The sequence below is a fragment of the Pseudophryne corroboree genome, chromosome 9, assembly GCF_028390025.1.
Source record: "Pseudophryne corroboree isolate aPseCor3 chromosome 9, aPseCor3.hap2, whole genome shotgun sequence".
Lineage (NCBI taxonomy): Eukaryota > Metazoa > Chordata > Amphibia > Anura > Myobatrachidae > Pseudophryne > Pseudophryne corroboree.
In genome coordinates, this window is record NC_086452.1 from 6,561,371 (window position 1) to 6,584,558 (window position 23,188).

Sequence of the window (23,188 nt, forward strand, 5' to 3'; positions counted from 1 at the left end):
ACTGCAGTATGGTAGGCCACGGCTGTACCTACCTCTGTGTCGTCAGTGCACTCGTCGTCCATAAGTAATATATAATACTATACTATCCATCCATCTACATTGTATAACTGTGGTGGGTTTTTTTTTCTTCATACTAGTTTAGCAGTCTGCTGACAGTGTCCACCAGGTCCGTTATATACAGTATATTATATATATATAAGCAGTACGGTAGGCCACGGCTGTACCTACCTCTGTGTCGTCAGTGCACTCGTCGTCCATAAGTAATATAATACTATACTATCCATCCATCTACATTGTATACCTGTGGTTTTTTTTTTTCTTCATACTAGTTAAGCAGTCTGCTGACAGTGTCCACCAGGTCCGTTATATACAGTATATTATATATATAAGCAGTACGGTAGGCCACGGCTGTACCTACCTCTGTGTCGTCAGTGCACTCGTCGTCCATAAGTAATATAATACTATACTATCCATCCATCTACATTGTATACCTGTGGTGGTTTTTTTTTTCTTCATACTAGTTTAGCAGTCTGCTGACAGTGTCCACCAGGTCCGTTATACAGTATATTATATATATATAAGCACTGCAGTACGGTAGGCCACGGCTGTACCTACCTCTGTGTCGTCAGTGCACTCGTCGTCCATAAGTAATATATAATACTATACTATCCATCCATCTACATTGTATACCTGTGGTGGTTTTTTTTTCTTCCTCATACTAGTTTAGCAATCTGCTGACAGTGTCCACCAGGTCCATTATATACAGTATATTATATATATATAAGCAGTACGGTAGGCCACGGCTGTACCTACCTCTGTGTCATCAGTGCACTCGTCGTCCATAAGTAATATATAATACTATACTATCCATCCATCTACATTGTATACCTGTGGTGGCTTTTAGTTGTGCGCATTAAAATATGGAGAACAAAAATGTGGAGGTTAAAAAAATAGGGAAAGATCAAGATCCACTTCCACCTCGTGCTGAAGATGCTGCCACTAGTCATGGCCGAGACGATGAAATGCCATCAACGGCGTCTGCCAAGGCCGATGCCCAATGTCATAGTACAGAGCATGTAAAATCCAAAACACAAAAGATCAGTAAAAAAATTACCCAAAAATCAAAATTAAAAGCGTCTGAGGAGAAGCGTAAACTTGCCAATATGCCATTTACGACACGGAGTGGCAAGGAACGGCTGAGGCCCTGGCCTATGTTCATGGCTAGTGGTTCAGCTTCACATGAGGATGGAAGCACTCATCCTCTCGCTAGAAAAAAGAAAAGACTTAAGCTGGCAAAAGCACAGCAAAGAACTGTGCGTTCTTCGAAATCCCAAATCCCAAAGGAGAGTCCAATTGTGTCGGTTGCGATGCCTGACCTTCCCAACACTGGACGGGAAGAGCTTGCGCCTTCCACCATTTGCACGCCCCCTGCAAGTGTTGAAAGGAGCACCCGCAGTCCAGTTCCTGATAGTGAAATTGAAGATGTCAGTGTTGAAGTACACCAGGATGAGGATATGGGTGTTGCTGGCGCTGGGGAGGAAATTGACAAGGAGGATTCTGATGGTGAGGTGGTTTGTTTAAGTCAGGCACCCGGGGAGACACCTGTTGTCCGTGGGAGGAATATGGCCATTGACATGCCTGGTGAAAATACCAAAAAAATCAGCTCTTCAGTGTGGAAGTATTTCAACAGAAATGCGGACAACTGGTGTCAAGCCGTGTGTTGCCTTTGTCAAGCTGTAATAAGCAGGGGTAAGGACGTTAACCACCTCGGAACATCCTCCCTTTACGTCACCTGCAACGCATTCATAATAAGTCAGTGACAAGTTCAAAAACTTTGGGCGACAGCGGAAGCAGTCCACTGACCAGTAAATCCCTTCCTCTTGTAACCAAGCTCGCGCAAACCACACCACCAACTCCCTCAGTGTCAATTTCCTCCTTACCCAGGAAAGCCAATAGTCCTGCAGGCCATGTCACTGGCAAGTCTGACGAGTCCTCTCCTGCCTGGGATTCCTCCGATGCATCCTTGAGTGTAACGCCTACTGCTGCTGGTGCTGCTGTTGTTGCTGCTGGGAGTCGATCGGCATCCCAGAGGGGAAGTCGGAAGACCACTTGTACTACTTCCAGTAAGCAATTGACTGTCCAACAGTCCTTTGCGAGGAAGATGAAATATCACAGCAGTCATCCTGTTGCAAAGCGGATAACTGAGGCTTGATAACTATGTTGGTGTTAGACGTGCGTCCAGTATCCGCCGTTAGTTCACAGGGACCTAGACAATTGCTTGAGGTAGTGTGCCCCCATTACCAAATACCATCTAGGTTCCACTTCTCTAGGCAGGCGATACCGAGAATGTACACGGACGTCAGAAAAAGACTCACCAGTGTCCTAAAAAATGCAGTTGTACCCAATGTCCACTTAACCACGGACATGTGGACAAGTGGAGCAGGGCAGACTCAGGACTACATGACTGTGACAGCCCACTGGGTAGATGTATTGCCTCCCGCTGCAAGAACAGCAGCGGCGGCACCAGTAGCAGGATCTCGCAAACGCCAACTCGTTCCTAGGCAGGCTACGCTTTGTATCACCGCTTTCCAGAATACGCACACAACTGAAAACCTCTTACGGCAACTGAGTAAGATCATCGCAGAATGGCTTACCCTAATTGGACTCTCCTGGGGATTTGTGGCATCGGACAACGCCAGCAATATTGTGCGTGCATTACATCTGGGGAAATTCCAGCACGTCCCATGTTTTGCACATACCTTGAATTTGGTGGTGCAGAATTATTTAAAAAACGACAGGGGCGTGCAAGAGATGCTGTCGGTGGCCAGAAGAATTGCGGGCCACTTTCGGCGTACAGGCACCGCGTACAGAAGACTGGAGCACCACCAAAAACACCTGAACCTGCCCTGCCATCATCTGAAGCAAGAGGTGGTAACGAGGTGGAATTCAACCCTCTATATGCTTCAGAGGATGGAGGAGCAGCAAAAGGCCATTCAAGCCTATACATCTGCCCACGATATAGGCAAAGGAGGTGGAATGCACCTGTCTCAAGCGCAGTGGAGAATGATTTCAACGTTGTGCAAGGTTCTGCAACCCTTTGAACTTGCCACACGTGAAGTCAGTTCAGACACTGCCAGCCTGAGTCAGGTCATTCCCCTCATCAGGCTTTTGCAGAAGAAGCTGGAGGCATTGAAGGAGGAGCTAAAACAGAGCGATTCCGCTAGGCATGTGGGACTTGTGGATGGAGCCCTTCATTCGCTTAACCAGGATTCACGTGTGGTCAATCTGTTGAAATCAGAGCACTACATTTTGGCCCCCGTGCTCGATCCTAGATTTAAAACCTACGTTGGATCTCTCTTTCCGGCAGACACAAGTCTGCAGAGGTTCAAAGAACTGCTGGTGAGAAAATTGTCAAGTCAAGCGGAAAGCGACCCGTCAACATCTCCTCCTTCACATTCTCCCGCAACTGGGGGTGCGAGGAAAAGGCTACGAATTCTGAGCCCACCCGCTGGCGGTGATGCAGGGCAGTCTGGAGCGACTGCTGATGCTGACATCTGGTCCGGACTGAAGGACCTGCCAACGATTATTGACATGTCGTCTACTGTCACTGCATATGATTCTCTCACCATTGAAAGAATGGTGGAGGATTATATGAGTGACCGCATCCAAGTAGGCACGTCAGACAGTCCGTACGTATACTGGCAGGAAAAAGAGGCAATTTGGAGGCCCTTGCAGAAACTGGCTTTATTCTACCTAAGTTGCCCTCCCTCCAGTGTGTACTCCAAAAGAGTGTTTAGTGCCGCCGCTCACCTTGTCAGCAATCGGCGTACGAGGTTACTTCCAGAAAATGTGGAGAAGATGATGTTCATTAAAATGAATTATAATCAATTCCTCCATGGAGACATTCACCAGCAGCAATTGCCTCCAGAAAGTACACGGGGATCTGAGATGGTGGATTCCAGTGGGGACGAATTAATAATCTGTGAGGAGGGGGATGTACACAGTGAAAGGGGAGATGAATCGGAGGATGATGATGAGGTGGACATCTTGCCTCCGTAGAGCCAGTTTGTGCAAGGAGAGATTGATTGCTTCTTTTTTGGTGGGGGCCCAAACCAACCAGTCATTTCAGTCACAGTCGTGTGGCAGACCCTGTCGCTGAAATGATGGGTTCGTTAAAGTGTGCATGTCCTGTTTTTACAACATAAGGGTGGGTGGGAGGGCCCAAGGACAATTCCATCTTGCACCTCTTTTTTCTTTCATTTTTCTTTGCGTCATGTGCTGTTTTTGGAGTATTTTTTGGAAGGGCCATCCTGCGTGAGATGGGCCATGTGTTTGTGTCGGCCACTAGGGTCGCTTAGCTTACTCACACAGCTACCTCATTGCGCCTCTTTTTTTCTTTGCGTCATGTGCTGTTTGGGGAGTATTTTTTGGAAGGGCCATCCTGCGTGACACTGCAGTGCCACTCCTAGATGGGCCAGGTGTTTGTGTCGGCCACTAGGGTCGCTTAGCTTACTCACACAGCTACCTCATTGCGCCTCTTTTTTTCTTTGCGTCATGTGCTGTTTGGGGAGTATTTTTTGGAAGGGCCATCCTGCGTGACACTGCAGTGCCACTCCTAGATGGGCCAGGTGTTTGTGTCGGCCACTAGGGTCGCTTAGCTTACTCACACAGCTACCTCATTGCGCCTTTTTTTTTCTTTGCGTCATGTGCTGTTTGGGGAGTATTTTTTGGAAGGGCCATCCTGCGTGACACTGCAGTGCCACTCCTAGATGGGCCAGGTGTTTGTGTCGGCCACTAGGGTCGCTTAGCTTACTCACACAGCTACCTCATTGCGCCTCTTTTTTTCTTTGCGTCATGTGCTGTTTGGGGAGTATTTTTTGAAAGGGCCATCCTGCGTGAGATGGGCCAGGTGTTTGTGTCGGCCACTAGGGTCGCTTAGCTTACTCACACAGCTACCCTTATTGCGCCTCTTTTTTTCTTTGTGTCATGTGCGGTTTTTGGAGTATTTTTTGGAAGGGCCATCCTGCGTGACACTGCAGTGCCACTCCTAGATGGGCCAGGTGTTTGTGTCGGCCACTAGGGTCGCTTAGCTTACTCACACAGCTACCTCATTGCGCCTCTTTTTTTCTTTGCGTCATGTGCTGTTTTTGGAGTATTTTTTGGAAGGGCCATCCTGCGTGACACTGCAGTGCCACTCCTAGATGGGCCAGGTGTTTGTGTCGGCCACTAGGGTCGCTTAGCTTACTCACACAGCTACCTCATTGCGCCTCTTTTTTTCTTTGCTTCATGTGCTGTTTGGGGAGTATTTTTTGGAAGGGCCATCCTGCGTGACACTGCAGTGCCACTCCTAGATGGGCCAGGTGTTTGTGTCGGCCTCTAGGGTCGCTTAGCTTACTCACACAGCTACCTCATTGCGCCTCTTTTTTTCTTTGCGTCATGTGCTGTTTGGGGAGTATTTTTTGGAAGGGCCATCCTGCGTGAGATGGGCCAGGTGTTTGTGTCGGCCACTAGGGTCGCTTAGCTTACTCACACAGCTACCTCATTGCGCCTCTTTTTTTCTTTGCGTCATGTGCTGTTTGGGGAGTATTTTTTGGAAGGGCCATCCTGCGTGACACTGCAGTGCCACTCCTAGATAGGCCAGGTGTTTGTGTCGGCCGCTTGTGTCGCTTAGCTTAGCCATCCAGCGACCTCGGTGCAAATTTTAGGACTAAAAATAATATTGTGAGGTGTGAGGTGTTCAGAATAGACTGGAAATGAGTGTAAATTATGGTTATTGAGGTTAATAATACTATGGGATCAAAATGACCCCCAAATTCTATGATTTAAGTTGTTTTTTAGGGTTTTTTGAAAAAAACACCCAAATCCAAAACACAACCGAATCCGACAAAAAAAATTCGGTGAGGTTTTGCCAAAACGCGTTCGAACCCAAAACACGGCCGCGGAACCGAACCCAAAACCATAACACAAAACCCGAAAAATTTCCGGTGCACATCACTACTTCTTAGTGAGCTGGGGGAATCGTGTAGTGCTCATATCTTATTGCTGGTACATGTTAGTGAGCTGGGGGAATCATGTAGTGCTCATATCTTATTGCTGGTACATGTTAGTGAGCTGGGGGAATCATGTAGTGCTCATATCTTATTGCTGGTACTTCTTAGTGAGCTGGGGGAATCGTGTAGTGCTCATATCTTATTGCTGGTACATGTTAGTGCTCTGGGGGAATCATGTAGTGCTCGTATCTTATTGCTGGTACTTGTTAGTGAGCTGGGGGAATCATGTAGTGCTCATATCTTATTGCTGGTACTTGTTAGTGAGCTGGGGGAATCATGTAGTGCTCATATCTTATTGCTGGTACTTCTTAGTGAGCTGGGGGAATCGTGTAGTGCTCATATCTTATTGCTGGTACATGTTAGTGCTCTGGGGGAATCATGTAGTGCTCGTATCTTATTGCTGGTACTTGTTAGTGAGCTGGGGGAATCATGTAGTGCTCATATCTTATTGCTGGTACTTGTTAGTGAGCTGGGGGAATCATGTAGTGCTCATATCTTATTGCTGGTAATTGTTAGTGAGCTGGGGGAATCATGTAGTGCTCGTATCTTATTGCTGGTACTTGTTAGTGAGCTGGGGGAATCATGTAGTGCTCATATCTTATTGCTGGTAATTGTTAGTGAGCTGGGGGAATCATGTAGTGCTCATATCTTATTGCTGGTACTTGTTAGTGAGCTGGGGGAATCATGTAGTGCTCATATCTTATTGCTGGTACTTGTTAGTGAGCTGGGGGAATCGTGTAGTGCTCATATCTTATTGCTGGTAATTGTTAGTGAGCTGGGGGAATCATGTAGTGCTCATATCTTATTGCTGGTAATTGTTAGTGAGCTGGGGGAATCATGTAGTGCTCATATCTTATTGCTGGTAATTGTTAGTGAGCTGGGGGAATCATGTAGTGCTCATATCTTATTGCTGGTAATTGTTAGTGAGCTGGGGGAATCATGTAGTGCTCGTATCTTATTGCTGGTACTAGTTAGTGAGATGGGGACAACTTTTCTCTTTGTGTCTTGTTTAGAACACTATGCAGGACTGACCTATGAGCCTATTTCAGAGATTGACGCTACCCCGAGATTTTGCAATGTAGCGATCATCGGCGGTCTGCGCAGGCATCTTAAGTCACACTGCTCATGTGCTGCAATGGATTTGGGGACGGTGTTGAAAGAGACAATTTATTTGCAAAGTGATTGACAGTCAGGGACTGTGGGGAAATACGCAGGTGTGTCGCAGCCATCTTCAGCATGCGTTTGAGGCAGAGACTGCGATCTCCTGCAGCTGCAATGTGTCCAGCGTCTTACTTATTCCGGCCGTGTTGCGAGACCACAGGCGATAATGGTCTATTCCTCTACAGATGCTGCGTGTTTGTATGCAGCTGCTGGGACTCACAAAGCTGCCGGTGGCGCCTCAGTACAAGTCCAGGTGGCTGTGACGTTTGCATATATTCGCACAGTCGTTGCGTACACATTCCCCGCTGGAAATACATATTGGTTCCGTCCGTCAGGCCCGATGTTTCTGGTTACAGTAAATAAGGACATCAGGCATTGTTAGTACATCACATTCACATTTACTGATCTCTCTGACATAGAAGCAGAACATACAATAACAGCACAGAACAGCCTCCTGCGTTCACGATTTACTCTGCAGTTTCCTCAGATTCACGTGAATGCCGTTCAGAGAGCGCAGCACTATCAGAACGGCTTTCAGTGGCTCTTTGTCCTTGTCCAGATCTGGAGTCAGCTCAAATCTCTGTAACGTCAGAGCGACGGCGACTTTCATCTCGTGCATGGCAAAGTTCTGTCCAATGCAGTTTCTGGGAAATAGGATACAGAGGTTATATGTTATTCCGTGTAATTATGTACATTATATCCCCCATCACGCAGCACCGGGCAGCTACACGCAGCGCCGGCGGCCATTTTGTGAGCTCAGTCTGTGTTGATGAGGGTGTAGCCTAGCTTTCATTAGGAGCAGATTGGGTAACGATATCCCCCAGTAATGGTGCTGGTTACTAGTGACATCAGAGGCCGCAGTCACAGATACGCCTGCGTATCTTCCCAATGCTGCTGTGAGGATGAGAGCCCGGAAAGTGGAGCATTCCCAGAACTCCCGGGCAGTAGGGTGGTATCGGGGTCAGGGGGGAATAACACAAATGGCTTCCACCAATGAGTGCGTCAGTGCATAAATACCCCATTTCCAGACCGCGCTTATACTTAAGAAATATAAGTGAGGTTACTGAAATGAGATAAAGGTTTGTTGAGGACTATTATTTTGGGGTGTTCCTTGGTGCACAGAGGTCTATTTACCATCATCCGCAGGTGATAATCCCGACCAGACTCGCACTGCGATCATTGAGTACATCACATGGATGGATCGGTTATCGCATGGAGGGACAGAGCTAGCAGACAAGCCCTATCCCTGCGGGGCCTCATCACAGCATCATCCGGGTATTTTCCATAAAAATACCCGATGTCCTGCTGCGCATGCGCCACCGCCAGTCTCACCCACTGCCACCGGGTTCCCCCCTCTCCCGCACCGGAAAAACTTACCAGTCCCAGGAGCCGGTGTCCGCTGCTCCAGGAGGCTGCCGGGCGACGGAACCTTCTTCTGTGCTGTGACCCGCGGTATGTAAAGTGAGCTGCCGGTTTCAGCGTCACTTTACTGCAGCGGAGTCACAGCGCAGCACATTGGGGACCCGGCGCCCGGCAGCGCTCACCGGAGCAGCGCACACCGGCTCCTGGGACTGGTAAGTATGTTTTGGGGTTTTTATACTTTTTTGTTATTTTTTACACTGTGATCAGTTTGTGTGACCATCGGACACACATAGAGAAAGCCGGGCAAAGGGTGCACATCGCAGCGCTGCCCTGTGATCTCGCCAGCCTGAGCTGTTATTATCACAGGGCACAGGCCCTCATTCCGAGTTGATCGCTCGCAAGGCGATTTTAGCAGAGTTGCTCACGCTAAGCCGCCGCCTACTGGGAGTGTATCTTAGCATCTTAAAATTGCGAACGATGTATTCGCAATATTGCGATTACAAACTACTTAGCAGTTTCAGAGTAGCTCCACACTTACTCGGCATCTGCGATCAGTTCAGTGCTTGTCGTTCCTGGTTTGACGTCACAAACACACCCAGCGTTCGCCCAGACACTCCCCCGTTTCCCCGGCCACTCCTGCGTTTTTTCCGGAAACGGTAGCGTTTTTTCCCGCACGCCCATAAAACGGCCTGTTTCCGCCCAGTAACACCCATTTCCTGTCAATCACACTACGATCGCCGGAGCGATGAAAAAGCCGTGAGTAAAAATACTATCTCCATTGTAAAATTACTTGGCGCAGTCGCAGTGCGAATATTGCGCATGCGTACTAAGCGGAATTTCACTGCGATGCAATGAAAAATACCGAGCGAACGACTCGGAATGAGGGCCCTACTGCGGTATTTAAAAAAGAATGTTTTAGTAAATTCAGTCACATCGTATTTCCCATTATAAGTATGAGGAATGCGATGTGGATTACTAAAAATATGACAAAGGGTTTGGAGGAGTTTTTCATGAAATCTGCCCAAATACCCTCTAATACATTCAGGTGATACTAAAATAATGTGAAAAGGGGGTGAAAACAGTGTAAAAATAATGTTAATAAATAGGCCCCTTATGGAGGTGCCGGAGATTGGGTCTCATTCTACACTTATATTGGGGCACATGTTGCGATATCCACAGCGAGGCGCACTTCTTAGGGCATTTTCACGTGTTTGAAGGTTTGTGCAATGTGCCACGTACAATAAGGGTGGTCCCATTGCCCCCCGAGGTACCGAACATCAGTACTATTACGACATGCGCCGCAGATCCAACGGACTCTGAATCAGGCGCAAGGTTTGATATGGCCGTGTTAGCGACACATGATACCGTTACATTACCCGATATGTACTCAGTAGAATAATGTCATGAAGTGTTATATACACGAGAGAGAACCGGGTGTGACAGTAACAAATTCATATATTCAGTATAAAATCTATGTACAAACACAAATGCCAAATACAGATCAAGGGGCATATGTACTAAGCCTGGTAGAGGGGCAGTGGCGTAACCAGAGCCGGCCCTAACCAATATGGTGCCCCCTAGCACCGCCGCTAGTTCTGCAGGAGATACCTGGCATGAGTCAGCTGGCAGCTCTGCTAACGTTGTGCGCCTTTTCTTTATGAAAATACATCTTATTTGCATTACTATATGGCTAGGATACACAAGCAGCATGCCTGTATTCTGTGTGTGACTGCGGCTGTATCTGCATACGAGATGCTACATTACAGTGATTTCCAGGAATACACTGCAACGTAGCATTTCGTATGCAGATAAAGCCGCAGTCACACACAGAATATAGGCATGCCGCATATCGGCCCTCATTCCGAGTTGTTCGCTCGCAAGCTGCTTTTAGCAGCATTGCACACGCTAAGCCACCGCCTACTGGGAGTGAATCTTAGCATAGTAAAATGGCGAACGAAAGATTATCTAAATTGCAAATAGACACTTCTTAGCAGTTTCTGAGTAGCTCCAGACTTACTCGGCATCTGCGATCAGTTCAGTGCTTGTCGTTCCTGGTTTGACGTCACAAACACACCCAGCGTTCGCCCAGACACTCCCCCGTTTCTCCAGCCACTCCCACGTTTTTACCGGAAACGGTAGCGTTTTTTCCCACACGCCCATAAAACGGCCAGCTTCCTCCCAAAAACACCCACTTCCTGTCAATCACATTACGATCACCAGAACGAAGAAAAAACCTTGTAATGCCGTGAGTAAAATACCTAACTGCATAGCAAATTTACTTGGCGCAGTCGCACTGCGGACATTGCGCATGCGCATTAGCGACTTATCGCTCTGTTGCGAGAAAAAAATAACGAGCGAACAACTCGGAATGACCACCATCATTTTAATCAGCAGAAGCTGCTGGTGCCCTAGGCATTTGCTTAGTTTGCCTATGCCTAAGGCCGGCTCTGGGCGTAACTATACATTGTGCACCCCCTGTCATACATGTTTCTGGCGTCCGCCCCCCCCCCCCACCCCACCCCCCCACCCCACACGATGGCATTTTGGTAAAATAAGAAAGGAATTTTTTGGGGGGGATAAACAAAATATAATAATAGTTACCAAAATAACATTGTACTAATCCAGTTATATAATAGATAGAATTGCTTCCCTATAGAAAGTGTCTATTACATCTCAGTCTCACAATGTGATTGGATGAAATGCTAGTATGCACATAAAGGGTCTTATTCATGTTGTATCGATTGTTCGATCCTTTCCACAGTGTTCCGATGTTCGGGAAACTGGCGCACACACAGGAGCCATTCTGCGGTGGAAGGCTTCACTAGTTTTTGCGGGCTCACCTCAGTCTGCCCCTGGATTCGCCACCCACACGGTCTGTCCAGCCACATCCCCTCTCTATTCGCCGCTCCCGTCCTGACCCCATCCCCACCTCACCCCACTCACTGTGTATAGGAAGTCTGCGCCATCACTTAGCCCCTTACCACCGTCTGGCACCGCCCCGTACGCCCTCCTGGGAGAATCATGCACACTATGCCGGGATTGGCTGGGGCTGACCAGCTGCTCGCTCCCAGAGTTCTGTGCAAGCCACCAGCAGGAGAACGCTAATGTGCGCAATAGGGGGCGTGGGATTGTATGGCATGAGAATGCACCATATAAGTCCAGACTCTGCCCTCCTTCAGTGTTGGGCGATACGCTAAGCGCCATTTTCCTTTTTATCATATTATGGTTACTTTAAAAAGACGTGTTTCCCTTTTGACTTAGACGCCGCAAACAATGGCTCCACCGGGTGCGACATCGGCACGTCTGCGGCTCTCTGGCAGGTAATGGACTCTGGGGTAAGTGGACTATGACACGTATGTGGCTCTCCGGCAGGTAATGGACTCTGGGGTAAGTGGACTATGACATGTATGTGGCTCTCCGGCAGGTAATGGACTCTAGGGTAAGTGGACTATGACACGTATGTGGCTCTCCGGCAGGTAATGGACTCTGGGGTAAGTGGACTATGACACGTATGTGGCTCTCCGGCAGGTAATGGACTCTGGGGTAAGTAGACTATGACATGTATGTGGCTCTCCGGCAGGTAATGGACTCTGGGGTAAGTGGACTATGACACGTATGTGGCTCTCCGGCAGGGAATGGACTCTGGGGTAAGTGGACTATGACATGTATGTGGCTCTCCGGCAGGTAATGGACTCTGGGGTAAGTGGACTATGACATGTATGTGGCTCTCCGGCAGGTAATGGACTCTGGGGTAAGTGGACTATGACATGTATGTGGCTCTCCGGCAGGTAATGGACTCTGGGGTAAGTGGACTATGACACGTATGTGGCTCTCCGGCAGGGAATGGACTCTGGGGTAAGTGGACTATGACACGTATGTGGCTCTCTGGCAGGTAATGGACTCTGGGGTAAGTGGACTATGACACGTATGTGGCTCTCCGGCAGGTAATGGACTCTGGGGTAAGTGGACTATGACATGTATGTGGCTCTCCGGCAGGTAATGGACTCTGGGGTAAGTGGACTATGACATGTATGTGGCTCTCCGGCAGGTAATGGACTCTGGGGTAAGTGGACTATGACACGTATGTGGCCGTTTCTGCCGCTAGGTTACAGAAGCAATATTAAACACAAATCATTAGGGTATAATATTGTGGCCCCTTTAAATCCTGCGGTTGAATCTGCGGTGGCGTTGTATAGCTCCCCCTATTGGCCTACCAGAGCACATGCTGGGATTAGTGGTGCAGAAGCGTTATATACCTTGATCCGGCTGAGAAGGGAATGAAGCTGTACGCGTGTTTCTTGATTGGATTATCAGGCGAAAATCTCAGAGGGTCGAACACCTGAAAACATATAAATCACATGATTGTACCAAATGTAAATCTGCAAATAATCCCCGACCCCCCGTTCTCCTGGTTACAGCGCTGCGGCCATATGTGGTGCTTCTAACGCATTCCCACCGTACAGGTAATTGTATACGCAGCTTTCCATGGCTACACAAGGTAAATGTACAATTATACAACAGTGCGCCAGAGACGTAACACAAGTGAGAAGTGTGTGGTAAGACTAGGAGCGATGTCATATGTTTGTCTGCACTTTACATAAATGGAGCCCGGAGGGTTATGGCGGCTGAGGCAGCAGCACTGACTGAAGAGCACGGAGCAGCTGGGGCGTCACATCCGCCTGCTCAGTGTCATGGCTGCTGCAGTCACATGATACACTGCCAGGGGTCCCTGCGCTCCCTGTGCAGCAGCCGTAGAGAATTGGGGAAGTGGGGCACACTGGTGTTACGGGAAATGTCAGACAGAGAGGCATGTGTGACAGAAGCTGGATAGGGGCGTTTGGGAGAAAATATAATGGGCAGACGGTGGCATGTGAGAGAAATTACAGTGGGCAGCGGGCGACATATCAGGGAAGAGCAATGGGGCATGTGAGGAAAGCTTGCAGGAAGGGGGCATGTAAGGGCACAGCTGGTGGACAGGGCGGCATGTGAGGAAACCTGGTTGGCAGAGGGGTATGAGATGGTAAAGCTGGTTGGCAGGTGGCATGTAAGGGAAGTGATAGGGGACGAGGGGGCACTTTCTGTTATGGAATCTGCAACTGGAGCCCAAGTTTGTGTTCATGGTTTGTGTGCATGCGTCACCCGGCACTGCCGCATCCTGCATGTATGACACCTGTACAGACCTGGCACATGGTGAGCGTCACACATGTATCACACACGCAGAGGCTCCCTGCACAGACCTGGCACGTGGTGAGCGTCACACATGTATCACACACGCAGAGGCTCCCTGCACAGACCTGGCACGTGGTGAGCGTCACACATGTATCACACACGCAGAGGCTCCCTGCACAGGCCTGGCACGTGGTGAGCGTCACACATGTATCACACACACGCAGAGACTCCCTACACAGACCTGGCACGTGGTGAGCGTCATACATGTATCACACACACGCAGAGACTCCCTACACAGACCTGGCACGTGGTGAGCGTCACACATGTATCACACACGCAGAGGCTCCCTGCACAGACCTGGCACGTGGTGAGCGTCACACATGTATCATACACGCAGAGGCTCCCTGCACAGACCTGGCACGTGGTGAGCGTCACACATGTATCACACACACGCAGAGGCTCCCTGCACAGACCTGGCACGTGGTGAGCGTCACACATGTATCACACACATGCAGAGGCTCCCTGCACAGACCTGGCACGTGGTGAGCGTCACACATGTATCACACACGCAGAGGCTCCCTGCACAGACCTGGCACGTGGTGAGCGTCACACATGTATCACACACATGCAGAGGCTTCCTGCACAGGCCTGGCACGTGGTGAGCGTCACACATGTATCACACACGCAGAGGCTCCCTGCACAGACCTGGCACGTGGTGAGCGTCACACATGTATCACACACATGCAGAGGCTCCCTGCACAGACCTGGCACGTGGTGAGCGTCACACATGTATCACACACATGCAGAGGCTCCCTGCACAGACCTGGCACGTGGTGAGCGTCACACATGTATCACACACGCAGAGGCTCCCTGCACAGACCTGGCACGTGGTGAGCGTCACACATGTATCACACACATGCAGAGGCTTCCTGCACAGGCCTGGCACGTGGTGAGCGTCACACATGTATCACACACGCAGAGGCTCCCTGCACAGACCTGGCACGTGGTGAGCGTCACACATGTATCATACACGCAGAGGCTCCCTGCACAGACCTGGCACGTGGTGAGCGTCACACATGTATCACACACACGCAGAGGCTCCCTGCACAGACCTGGCACGTGGTGAGCGTCACACATGTATCACACACATGCAGAGGCTCCCTGCACAGACCTGGCACGTGGTGAGCGTCACACATGTATCACACACGCAGAGGCTCCCTGCACAGACCTGGCACGTGGTGAGCGTCACACATGTATCACACACATGCAGAGGCTTCCTGCACAGGCCTGGCACGTGGTGAGCGTCACACATGTATCACACACGCAGAGGCTCCCTGCACAGACCTGGCACGTGGTGAGCGTCACACATGTATCACACACATGCAGAGGCTCCCTGCACAGACCTGGCACGTGGTGAGCGTCACACATGTATCACACACATGCAGAGGCTCCCTGCACAGACCTGGCACGTGGTGAGCGTCACACATGTATCACACACGCAGAGGCTCCCTGCACAGACCTGGCACGTGGTGAGCGTCACACATGTATCACACACATGCAGAGGCTTCCTGCACAGGCCTGGCACGTGGTGAGCGTCACACATGTATCACACACGCAGAGGCTCCCTGCACAGACCTGGCACGTGGTGAGCGTCACACATGTATCATACACGCAGAGGCTCCCTGCACAGACCTGGCACGTGGTGAGCGTCACACATGTATCACACACGCAGAGGCTCCCTGCACAGACCTGGCATGTAGTGAGCGTCATACATGTATCACACACACAGAGGCTCCCTGCACAGACCTGGCACGTGGTGAGCGTCACACATGTATCACATACACGCAGAGGCTCCCTGCACAGGCCTGGCACATGGTGAGCGTCACACATGTATCATACACGCAGAGGCTCCCTGCACAGGCCTGGCACGTGGTGAGCATCACACATGTATCACACACACGCAGAGGCTCCGTGCACAGGCCTGGCACGTGGTGAGCGTCACACATGTATCATACACACACAGAGGCTCCCTGCACAGACCTGGCATGTGGTGAGCGTCACACATGTATCACACACATGCAGAGGCTCCCTGCACAGACCTGGCACGTGGTGAGCGTCACACATGTATCACACACGCAGAGGCTCCCTGCACAGACATGGCACGTGGTGAGTTTCACACATGTATCACACACGGAGAGGCTCCCTGCACAGACCTGGCACATGTTGAGCGTCACACATGTATCACACACGCAGAGGCTCCCTGCACAGACCTGGCACGTGGTGAGCATCACACATGTATCACACACGCAGAGGCTCCCTGCACAGACCTGGCACGTGGTGAGCGTCACACATGTATCACACACATGCAGAGGCTCCCTGCACAGACCTGGCACGTGGTGAGCGTCACACATGTATCACACACGCAGAGGCTCCCTGCACAGACATGGCACGTGGTGAGTTTCACACATGTATCACACACGGAGAGGCTCCCTGCACAGACCTGGCACATGTTGAGCGTCACACATGTATCACACACGCAGAGGCTCCCTGCACAGACCTGGCACGTGGTGAGCATCACACATGTATCACACACGCAGAGGCTCCCTGCACAGACCTGGCACGTGGTGAGCGTCACACATCTATCACACACGCAGAGGCTCCCTGCACAGACCTGGCACGTGGTGAGCGTCACACATGTATCACACACGCAGAGGCTCCCAGCACAGACCTGGCACGTGGTGAGCGTCACACATGTATAACACACGCAGAGGCTTCCTGCACAGACCTGGCACGTGGTAAGCGTCACACATGTATCACACACACGCAGAGGCTCCCTGCACAGACCTGGCACGTGGTGAATGTCACACATGTATCACACACGCAGAGGCTCCCTGCACAGACCTGGCACGTAGTAAGCGTCACACATGTATCACACACACACAGAGGTTCCCTGCACAGACCTGGAACGTGGTGAGCGTCACACATGTATCACACATGCAGAGGCTCCCTGCACAGACCTGGCAAGTAGTGAGCGTTACATATGTATCACACACACGCAGAGGCTCCCTGCACAGACCTGGCACGTGGTGAGTGTCACATGTATCACACACGCAGAGGCTCCCTGCACAGACCTGGCACGTGGTGAGCATCACACATGTATCACACACGCAGAGGCTCCCTGCACAGACCTGGCACATGTTGAGCGTCACACATGTATCACACACGCAGAGGCTCCCTGCACAGACCTGGCACGTGGTGAGCATCACACATGTATCACACACGCAGAGGCTTCCTGCACAGACATGGCACGTGGTGAGCGTCACACATGTATCATACACGCAGAGGTTCCCTGCACAGACCTGGCACGTGGTGAGCATCACACATGTATCACACACGCAGAGGCTTCCTGCACAGACATGGCACGTGGTGAGCGTCACACATGTATCATACACGCAGAGGTTCCCTGCACAGACCTGGCACGTGGTGAGCATCACACATGTATCACACACGCAGAGGCTCCCTGCACAGACCTGGCACGTGGTGAGCATCACACATGTATCACACACGCAGAGGCTTCCTGCACAGACATGGCACGTGGTGAGCGTCACACATGTATCATACACGCAGAGGTTCCCTGCACAGACCTGGCACGTGGTGAGCATCACACATGTATCACACACGCAGAGGCTCCCTGTACAGACCTGGCACGTGGTGAGCATCACACATGTATCACACACGCAGAGGCTCCCTGCACAGACCTGGCACGTGGTGAGCATCACACATGTATCACACACGCAGAGGCTCCCTGCACAGACATGGCACGTGGTGAGCGTCACACATGTATCATACACGCAGAGGTTCCCTGCACAGACCTGGCACGTGGTGAGCGTCACACATGTATCACACATGCAGAGGCTCCCTGCACAGAACTGGCACGTGGTGAGCATCACACATGTATCACACACGCAGAGGCTCCCTGCACAGACCTGGCACGTGGTGAGCATCACACATGTATCACACACGCAGAGGCTTCCTGCACAGACATGGCACGTGGTGAGCGTCACACATGTATCATACACGCAGAGGTTCCCTGCACAGACCTGGCACGTGGTGAGCATCACACATGTATCACACACGCAGAGGCTTCCTGCACAGACATGGCACGTGGTGAGCGTCACACATGTATCACACACACAGAGGCTCCCTGCACAGACCTGGCACGTGGTGAGCGTCACACATGTATCACACATGCAGAGGCTCCCTGCACAGAACTGGCACGTGGTGAGCATCACACATGTATCACACACACAGAGGCTCCCTGCACAGACCTGGCACGTGGTGAGCGTCACACATGTATCACACATGCAGAGGTTCCCTGCACAGACCTGGCACGTGGTGAGCATCACACATGTATCACACACGCAGAGGCTTCCTGCACAGACATGGCACGTGGTGAGCGTCACACATGTATCACACACACAGAGGCTCCCTGCACAGACCTGGCACGTGGTGAGCGTCACACATGTATCACACATGCAGAGGCTCCCTGCACAGACCTGGCACGTGGTGAGCGTCACACATGTATAACACACGCAGAGGCTTCCTGCACAGACCTGGCACGTGGTAAGCGTCACACATGTATCACACACACGCAGAGGCTCCCTGCACAGACCTGGCACGTGGTGAGCATCACACATGTATCACACACACACAGAGACTCCCTGCACAGACCTGGCACGTGGTGAATGTCACACATGTATCACACACGCAGAGGCTCCCTGCACAGACCTGGAACGTGGTGAGCGTCACACATGTATCACACATGCAGAGGCTCCCTGCACAGACCTGGCACGTGGTGAGTGTCACATGTATCACACACGCAGAGGCTCCCTGCACAGACCTGGCACGTGGTGAGCATCACACATGTATCACACACGCAGAGGCTCCCTGCACAGACCTGGCACGTGGTGAGCGTCACACATGTATCACACACGCAGAGGCTCCCTGCACAGACCTGGCACGTGGTGAGCATCACACATGTATCACACACGCAGAGGCTCCCTGCACAGACCTGGCACGTGGTGAGCATCACACATGTATCACACACGCAGATGCTCCCTGCACAGACATGGCACGTGGTGAGCGTCACACATGTATCATACACGCAGAGGCTCCCAGTACAGGCCTGGCACGTGCTGAGTGTCACACATGTATCACACACGCAGAGGCTCCCTGCACAGACCTGGCACGTGGTGAGCATCACACATGTATCACACACGCAGAGGCTTCCTGCACAGACATGGCACGTGGTGAGCGTCACACATGTATCATACACGCAGAGGCTCCCTGTACAGGCCTGGCACGTGCTGAGTGTCACACATGTATCACACACGCAGAGGTTCCCTGCACAGACCTGGCACGTGTTGAGCGTCACACATGTATCACACACGCAGAGACTCCCTGCACAGACCTGACATGTGGTGAGTGTCACACATGTATCACACACACGCAGTGGCTCCCTGCACAGACCTGGCACGTGGTAAGCGTCACACATGTATCATACACACGCAGAGGCTCCCTGCACAGACCTGGCACGTGGTAAGCGTCACACATGTATCATACACACGCAGAGGCTCCCTGCACAGACCTGGCACGTGGTGAGCATCACACATGTATCACACACGCAGAGGCTCCCTGCACAGACCTGGCACGTGGTGAGCGTCACACATCTATCACACACGCAGAGGCTCCCTGCACAGACCTGGCACGTGGTGAGCGTCACACATGTATCACACACGCAGAGGCTCCCAGCACAGACCTGGCACGTGGTGAGCGTCACACATGTATAACACACGCAGAGGCTCCCTGCACAGACCTGGCACGTGGTGAATGTCACACATGTATCACACACGCAGAGGCTCCCTGCACAGACCTGGCACGTAGTAAGCGTCACACATGTATCACACACACACAGAGGTTCCCTGCACAGACCTGGAACGTGGTGAGCGTCACACATGTATCACACATGCAGAGGCTCCCTGCACAGACCTGGCAAGTGGTGAGTGTCACATGTATCACACACGCAGAGGCTCCCTGCACAGACCTGGCACGTGGTGAGCATCACACATGTATCACACACGCAGAGGCTCCCTGCACAGACCTGGCACATGTTGAGCGTCACACATGTATCACACACGCAGAGGCTCCCTGCACAGACCTGGCACGTGGTGAGCATCACACATGTATCACACACGCAGAGGCTTCCTGCACAGACCTGGCACGTGGTAAGCGTCACACATGTATCACACACACGCAGAGGCTCCCTGCACAGACCTGGCACGTGGTGAATGTCACACATGTATCACACACGCAGAGGCTCCCTGCACAGACCTGGCACGTAGTAAGCGTCACACATGTATCACACACACACAGAGGCTCCCTGCACAGACCTGGCACGTGGTGAATGTCACACATGTATCACACACGCAGAGGCTCCCTGCACAGACCTGGCACGTAGTAAGCGTCACACATGTATAACACACGCAGAGGCTTCCTGCACAGACCTGGCACGTGGTAAGCGTCACACATGTATCACACACACGCAGAGGCTCCCTGCACAGACCTGGCACGTGGTGAATGTCACACATGTATCACACACGCAGAGGCTCCCTGCACAGACCTGGAACGTGGTGAGCGTCACACATGTATCACACACACAGAGGCTCCCTGCACAGACCTGGCAAGTAGTGAGCGTTACATATGTATCACACACACGCAGAGGCTCCCTGCACAGACCTGGCACGTGGTGAGTGTCACATGTATCACACACGCAGAGGCTCCCTGCACAGACCTGGCACGTGGTGAGCATCACACATGTATCACACACGCAGAGGCTCCCTGCACAGACCTGGCACGTGGTGAGCGTCACACATGTATCACACACGCAGAGGCTCCCTGCACAGACCTGGCACGTGGTGAGCATCACACATGTATCACACACGCAGAGGCTTCCTGCACAGACATGGCACGTGGTGAGCGTCACACATGTATCATACACGCAGAGGCTCCCAGTACAGGCCTGGCACGTGCTGAGTGTCACAAATGTATCACACACGCAGAGGCTCCCTGCACAGACCTGGCACGTGGTGAGCATCACACATGTATCACACACACAGAGACTCCCTGCACAGACCTGGCACGTGGTGAGCGTCACACATGTATCATACACGCAGAGGCTCCCTGTACAGGCCTGGCACGTGCTGAGTGTCACACATGTATCACACACGCAGAGGTTCCCTGCACAGACCTGGCACGTGTTGAGCGTCACACATGTATCACACACGCAGAGACTCCCTGCACAGACCTGACATGTGGTGAGTGTCACACATGTATCACACACACGCAGTGGCTCCCTGCACAGACCTGGCACGTGGTAAGCGTCACACATGTATCATACACACGCAGAGGCTCCCTGCACAGACCTGACACGTGGTAAGCGTCACACATGTATCACACACGCAGAGGCTCCCTGCACAAACCTGGCACGTGGTGAGCGTCACACATGTATCACACACGCAGAGGCTCCCTGCACAGACCTGGCACGTGCTGAGCGTCACACATGTATCACACACACGCAGAGACTCCCTGCACAGACCTGGCACGTGGTGAGCGTCACACATGTATCACACACGCAGAGGCTCCCTGCACAGACCTGGCACGTGGTGAGCATCACACATGTATCACACACACGCAGAGGCTCCCTGCACAGGCCTGGCACGTGGTGAGCGTCACACATATATCACACACATGCAGAGGCTCCCTGCACAGACCTGGCACGTGGTGAGCGTCACACATGTATCACACGCAGAGGCTCCCTGCACAGACCTGGCACGTGGTGAGTGTCACACATGTATCACACACGCAGAGGCTCCCTGCACAGACCTGGCACGTAGTGAGTGTCACACATGTATCACACACGCAGAGGCTCCCTGCACAGACCTGGCACGTAGTGAGCGTCACATGTATCACACACACAGAGGCCCCCTGCACAGGCCTGGCACGTGGTCAGCGTCACACATGTATGACACACACGCAGATGCTCCCTGCACAGACCTGGCACGTAGTGAGCGTCACACATGTATCACACACGCAGAGGCTCACTGCACAGGCCTGGCACGTGGTGAGTGTCACACATGTATCACACACGCAGAGGCTCCCTGCACAGACCTGGCACGTAGTGAGCGTCACATGTATCACACACACAGAGGCTCCCTGCACAGGCCTGGCACGTAGTGAGCGTCACATGTATCACACACGCAGAGGCTCCCTGCACAGACCTGGCACGTGGTCAGCGTCACACATGTATCACACACACGTAGAGGCTCCCTGCACAGACCTGGCACGTAGTGAGTGTCACACATGTATCACACACAAAGAGGCTCCCTGCACAGGCCTGACACGTGGTGAGCGTCACACATGTATCACACATGCATGCAGAGGCTCCCTGCACAGACCTGGCACGTGGTGAGCGTCACACATGTATCACACACGCAGAGGCTCCCTGCACAGACCTGACATGTGGTGAGTGTCACACATGTATCACACACACACGCAGAGGCTCCCTGCACAGACCTGGCACGTGGTCAGCGTCACACATGTATCACACACACGCAGGGGCTCCCTGCACAGGCCTGGCACGTGGTGAGCATCACACATGTATCACACACACGCAGAGGCTCCCTGCACAGACCTGGCACGTGGTCAGCGTCACACATGTATCACATACACGCAGAGGTTCCCTGCACAGACCTGGCACGTAGTGAGCGTCACACATGTATTACACACGCAGAGGCTCCCTGCACAGACCTGGCACGTGGTGAGCGTCACACATGTATCACACATGCAGAGGCTCCCTGCACAGACCTGGCACGTGGTGAGCGTCACACATGTATCACACACACGCAGAGGCTCCCTACACAGACCTGGCACGTGGTGAGTGTCACACATGTATCACACACGCAGAGGCTCCCTGCACAGACCTGGCACGTGGTGAGGGTCACACATGTATCACACACGCAGAGGCTCCGTGCACAGACCTGGCACGTGGTAAGCGTCACACATGTATCATACATACGCAGAGGCTCCCTGCACAGACCTGGCACGTGGTAAGCGTCACATGTATCACACACACGCAGAGGCTCCCTGCACAGACCTGGCACGTGGTGAGCGTCACACATGTATCATACACGCAGAGACTCCATGCACAGACCTGGCACGTGGTGAGCATCACACATGTATCACACACGCAGAGGCTCCCTGCACAGACCTGGCACGTGGTGAGCGTCACACATGTATCACACACGCAGAGCCTCCCTGCACAGGCCTGGCACGTGGTGAGCATCACACATGTATCACACACGCAGAGGTTCCCTGCACAGGCCTGGCAC

The 23,188-nt window shown here is 52.0% G+C and overlaps 1 protein-coding gene across 1 annotated transcript in view; it reads right to left on the reverse strand.

The window, feature by feature from the left end:
* Positions 1 to 7,586: 7,586 nt before the first annotated feature.
* The window catches only part of LOC134957218 (cytochrome P450 4B1-like), a 122,120-nt gene continuing 106,518 nt past the window's right edge, over positions 7,587 to 23,188 (reverse strand). The window contains exons 11-12 of the mRNA XM_063938920.1: positions 12,830 to 12,912; positions 7,587 to 7,855 (exon numbers count right to left, since the gene is read on the reverse strand). Of these exons, the coding sequence (XP_063794990.1) occupies positions 7,672 to 7,855; positions 12,830 to 12,912 (267 nt within the window). The 3' untranslated portion in view covers positions 7,587 to 7,671. The remainder of the gene's footprint in view (positions 7,856 to 12,829; positions 12,913 to 23,188) is intronic.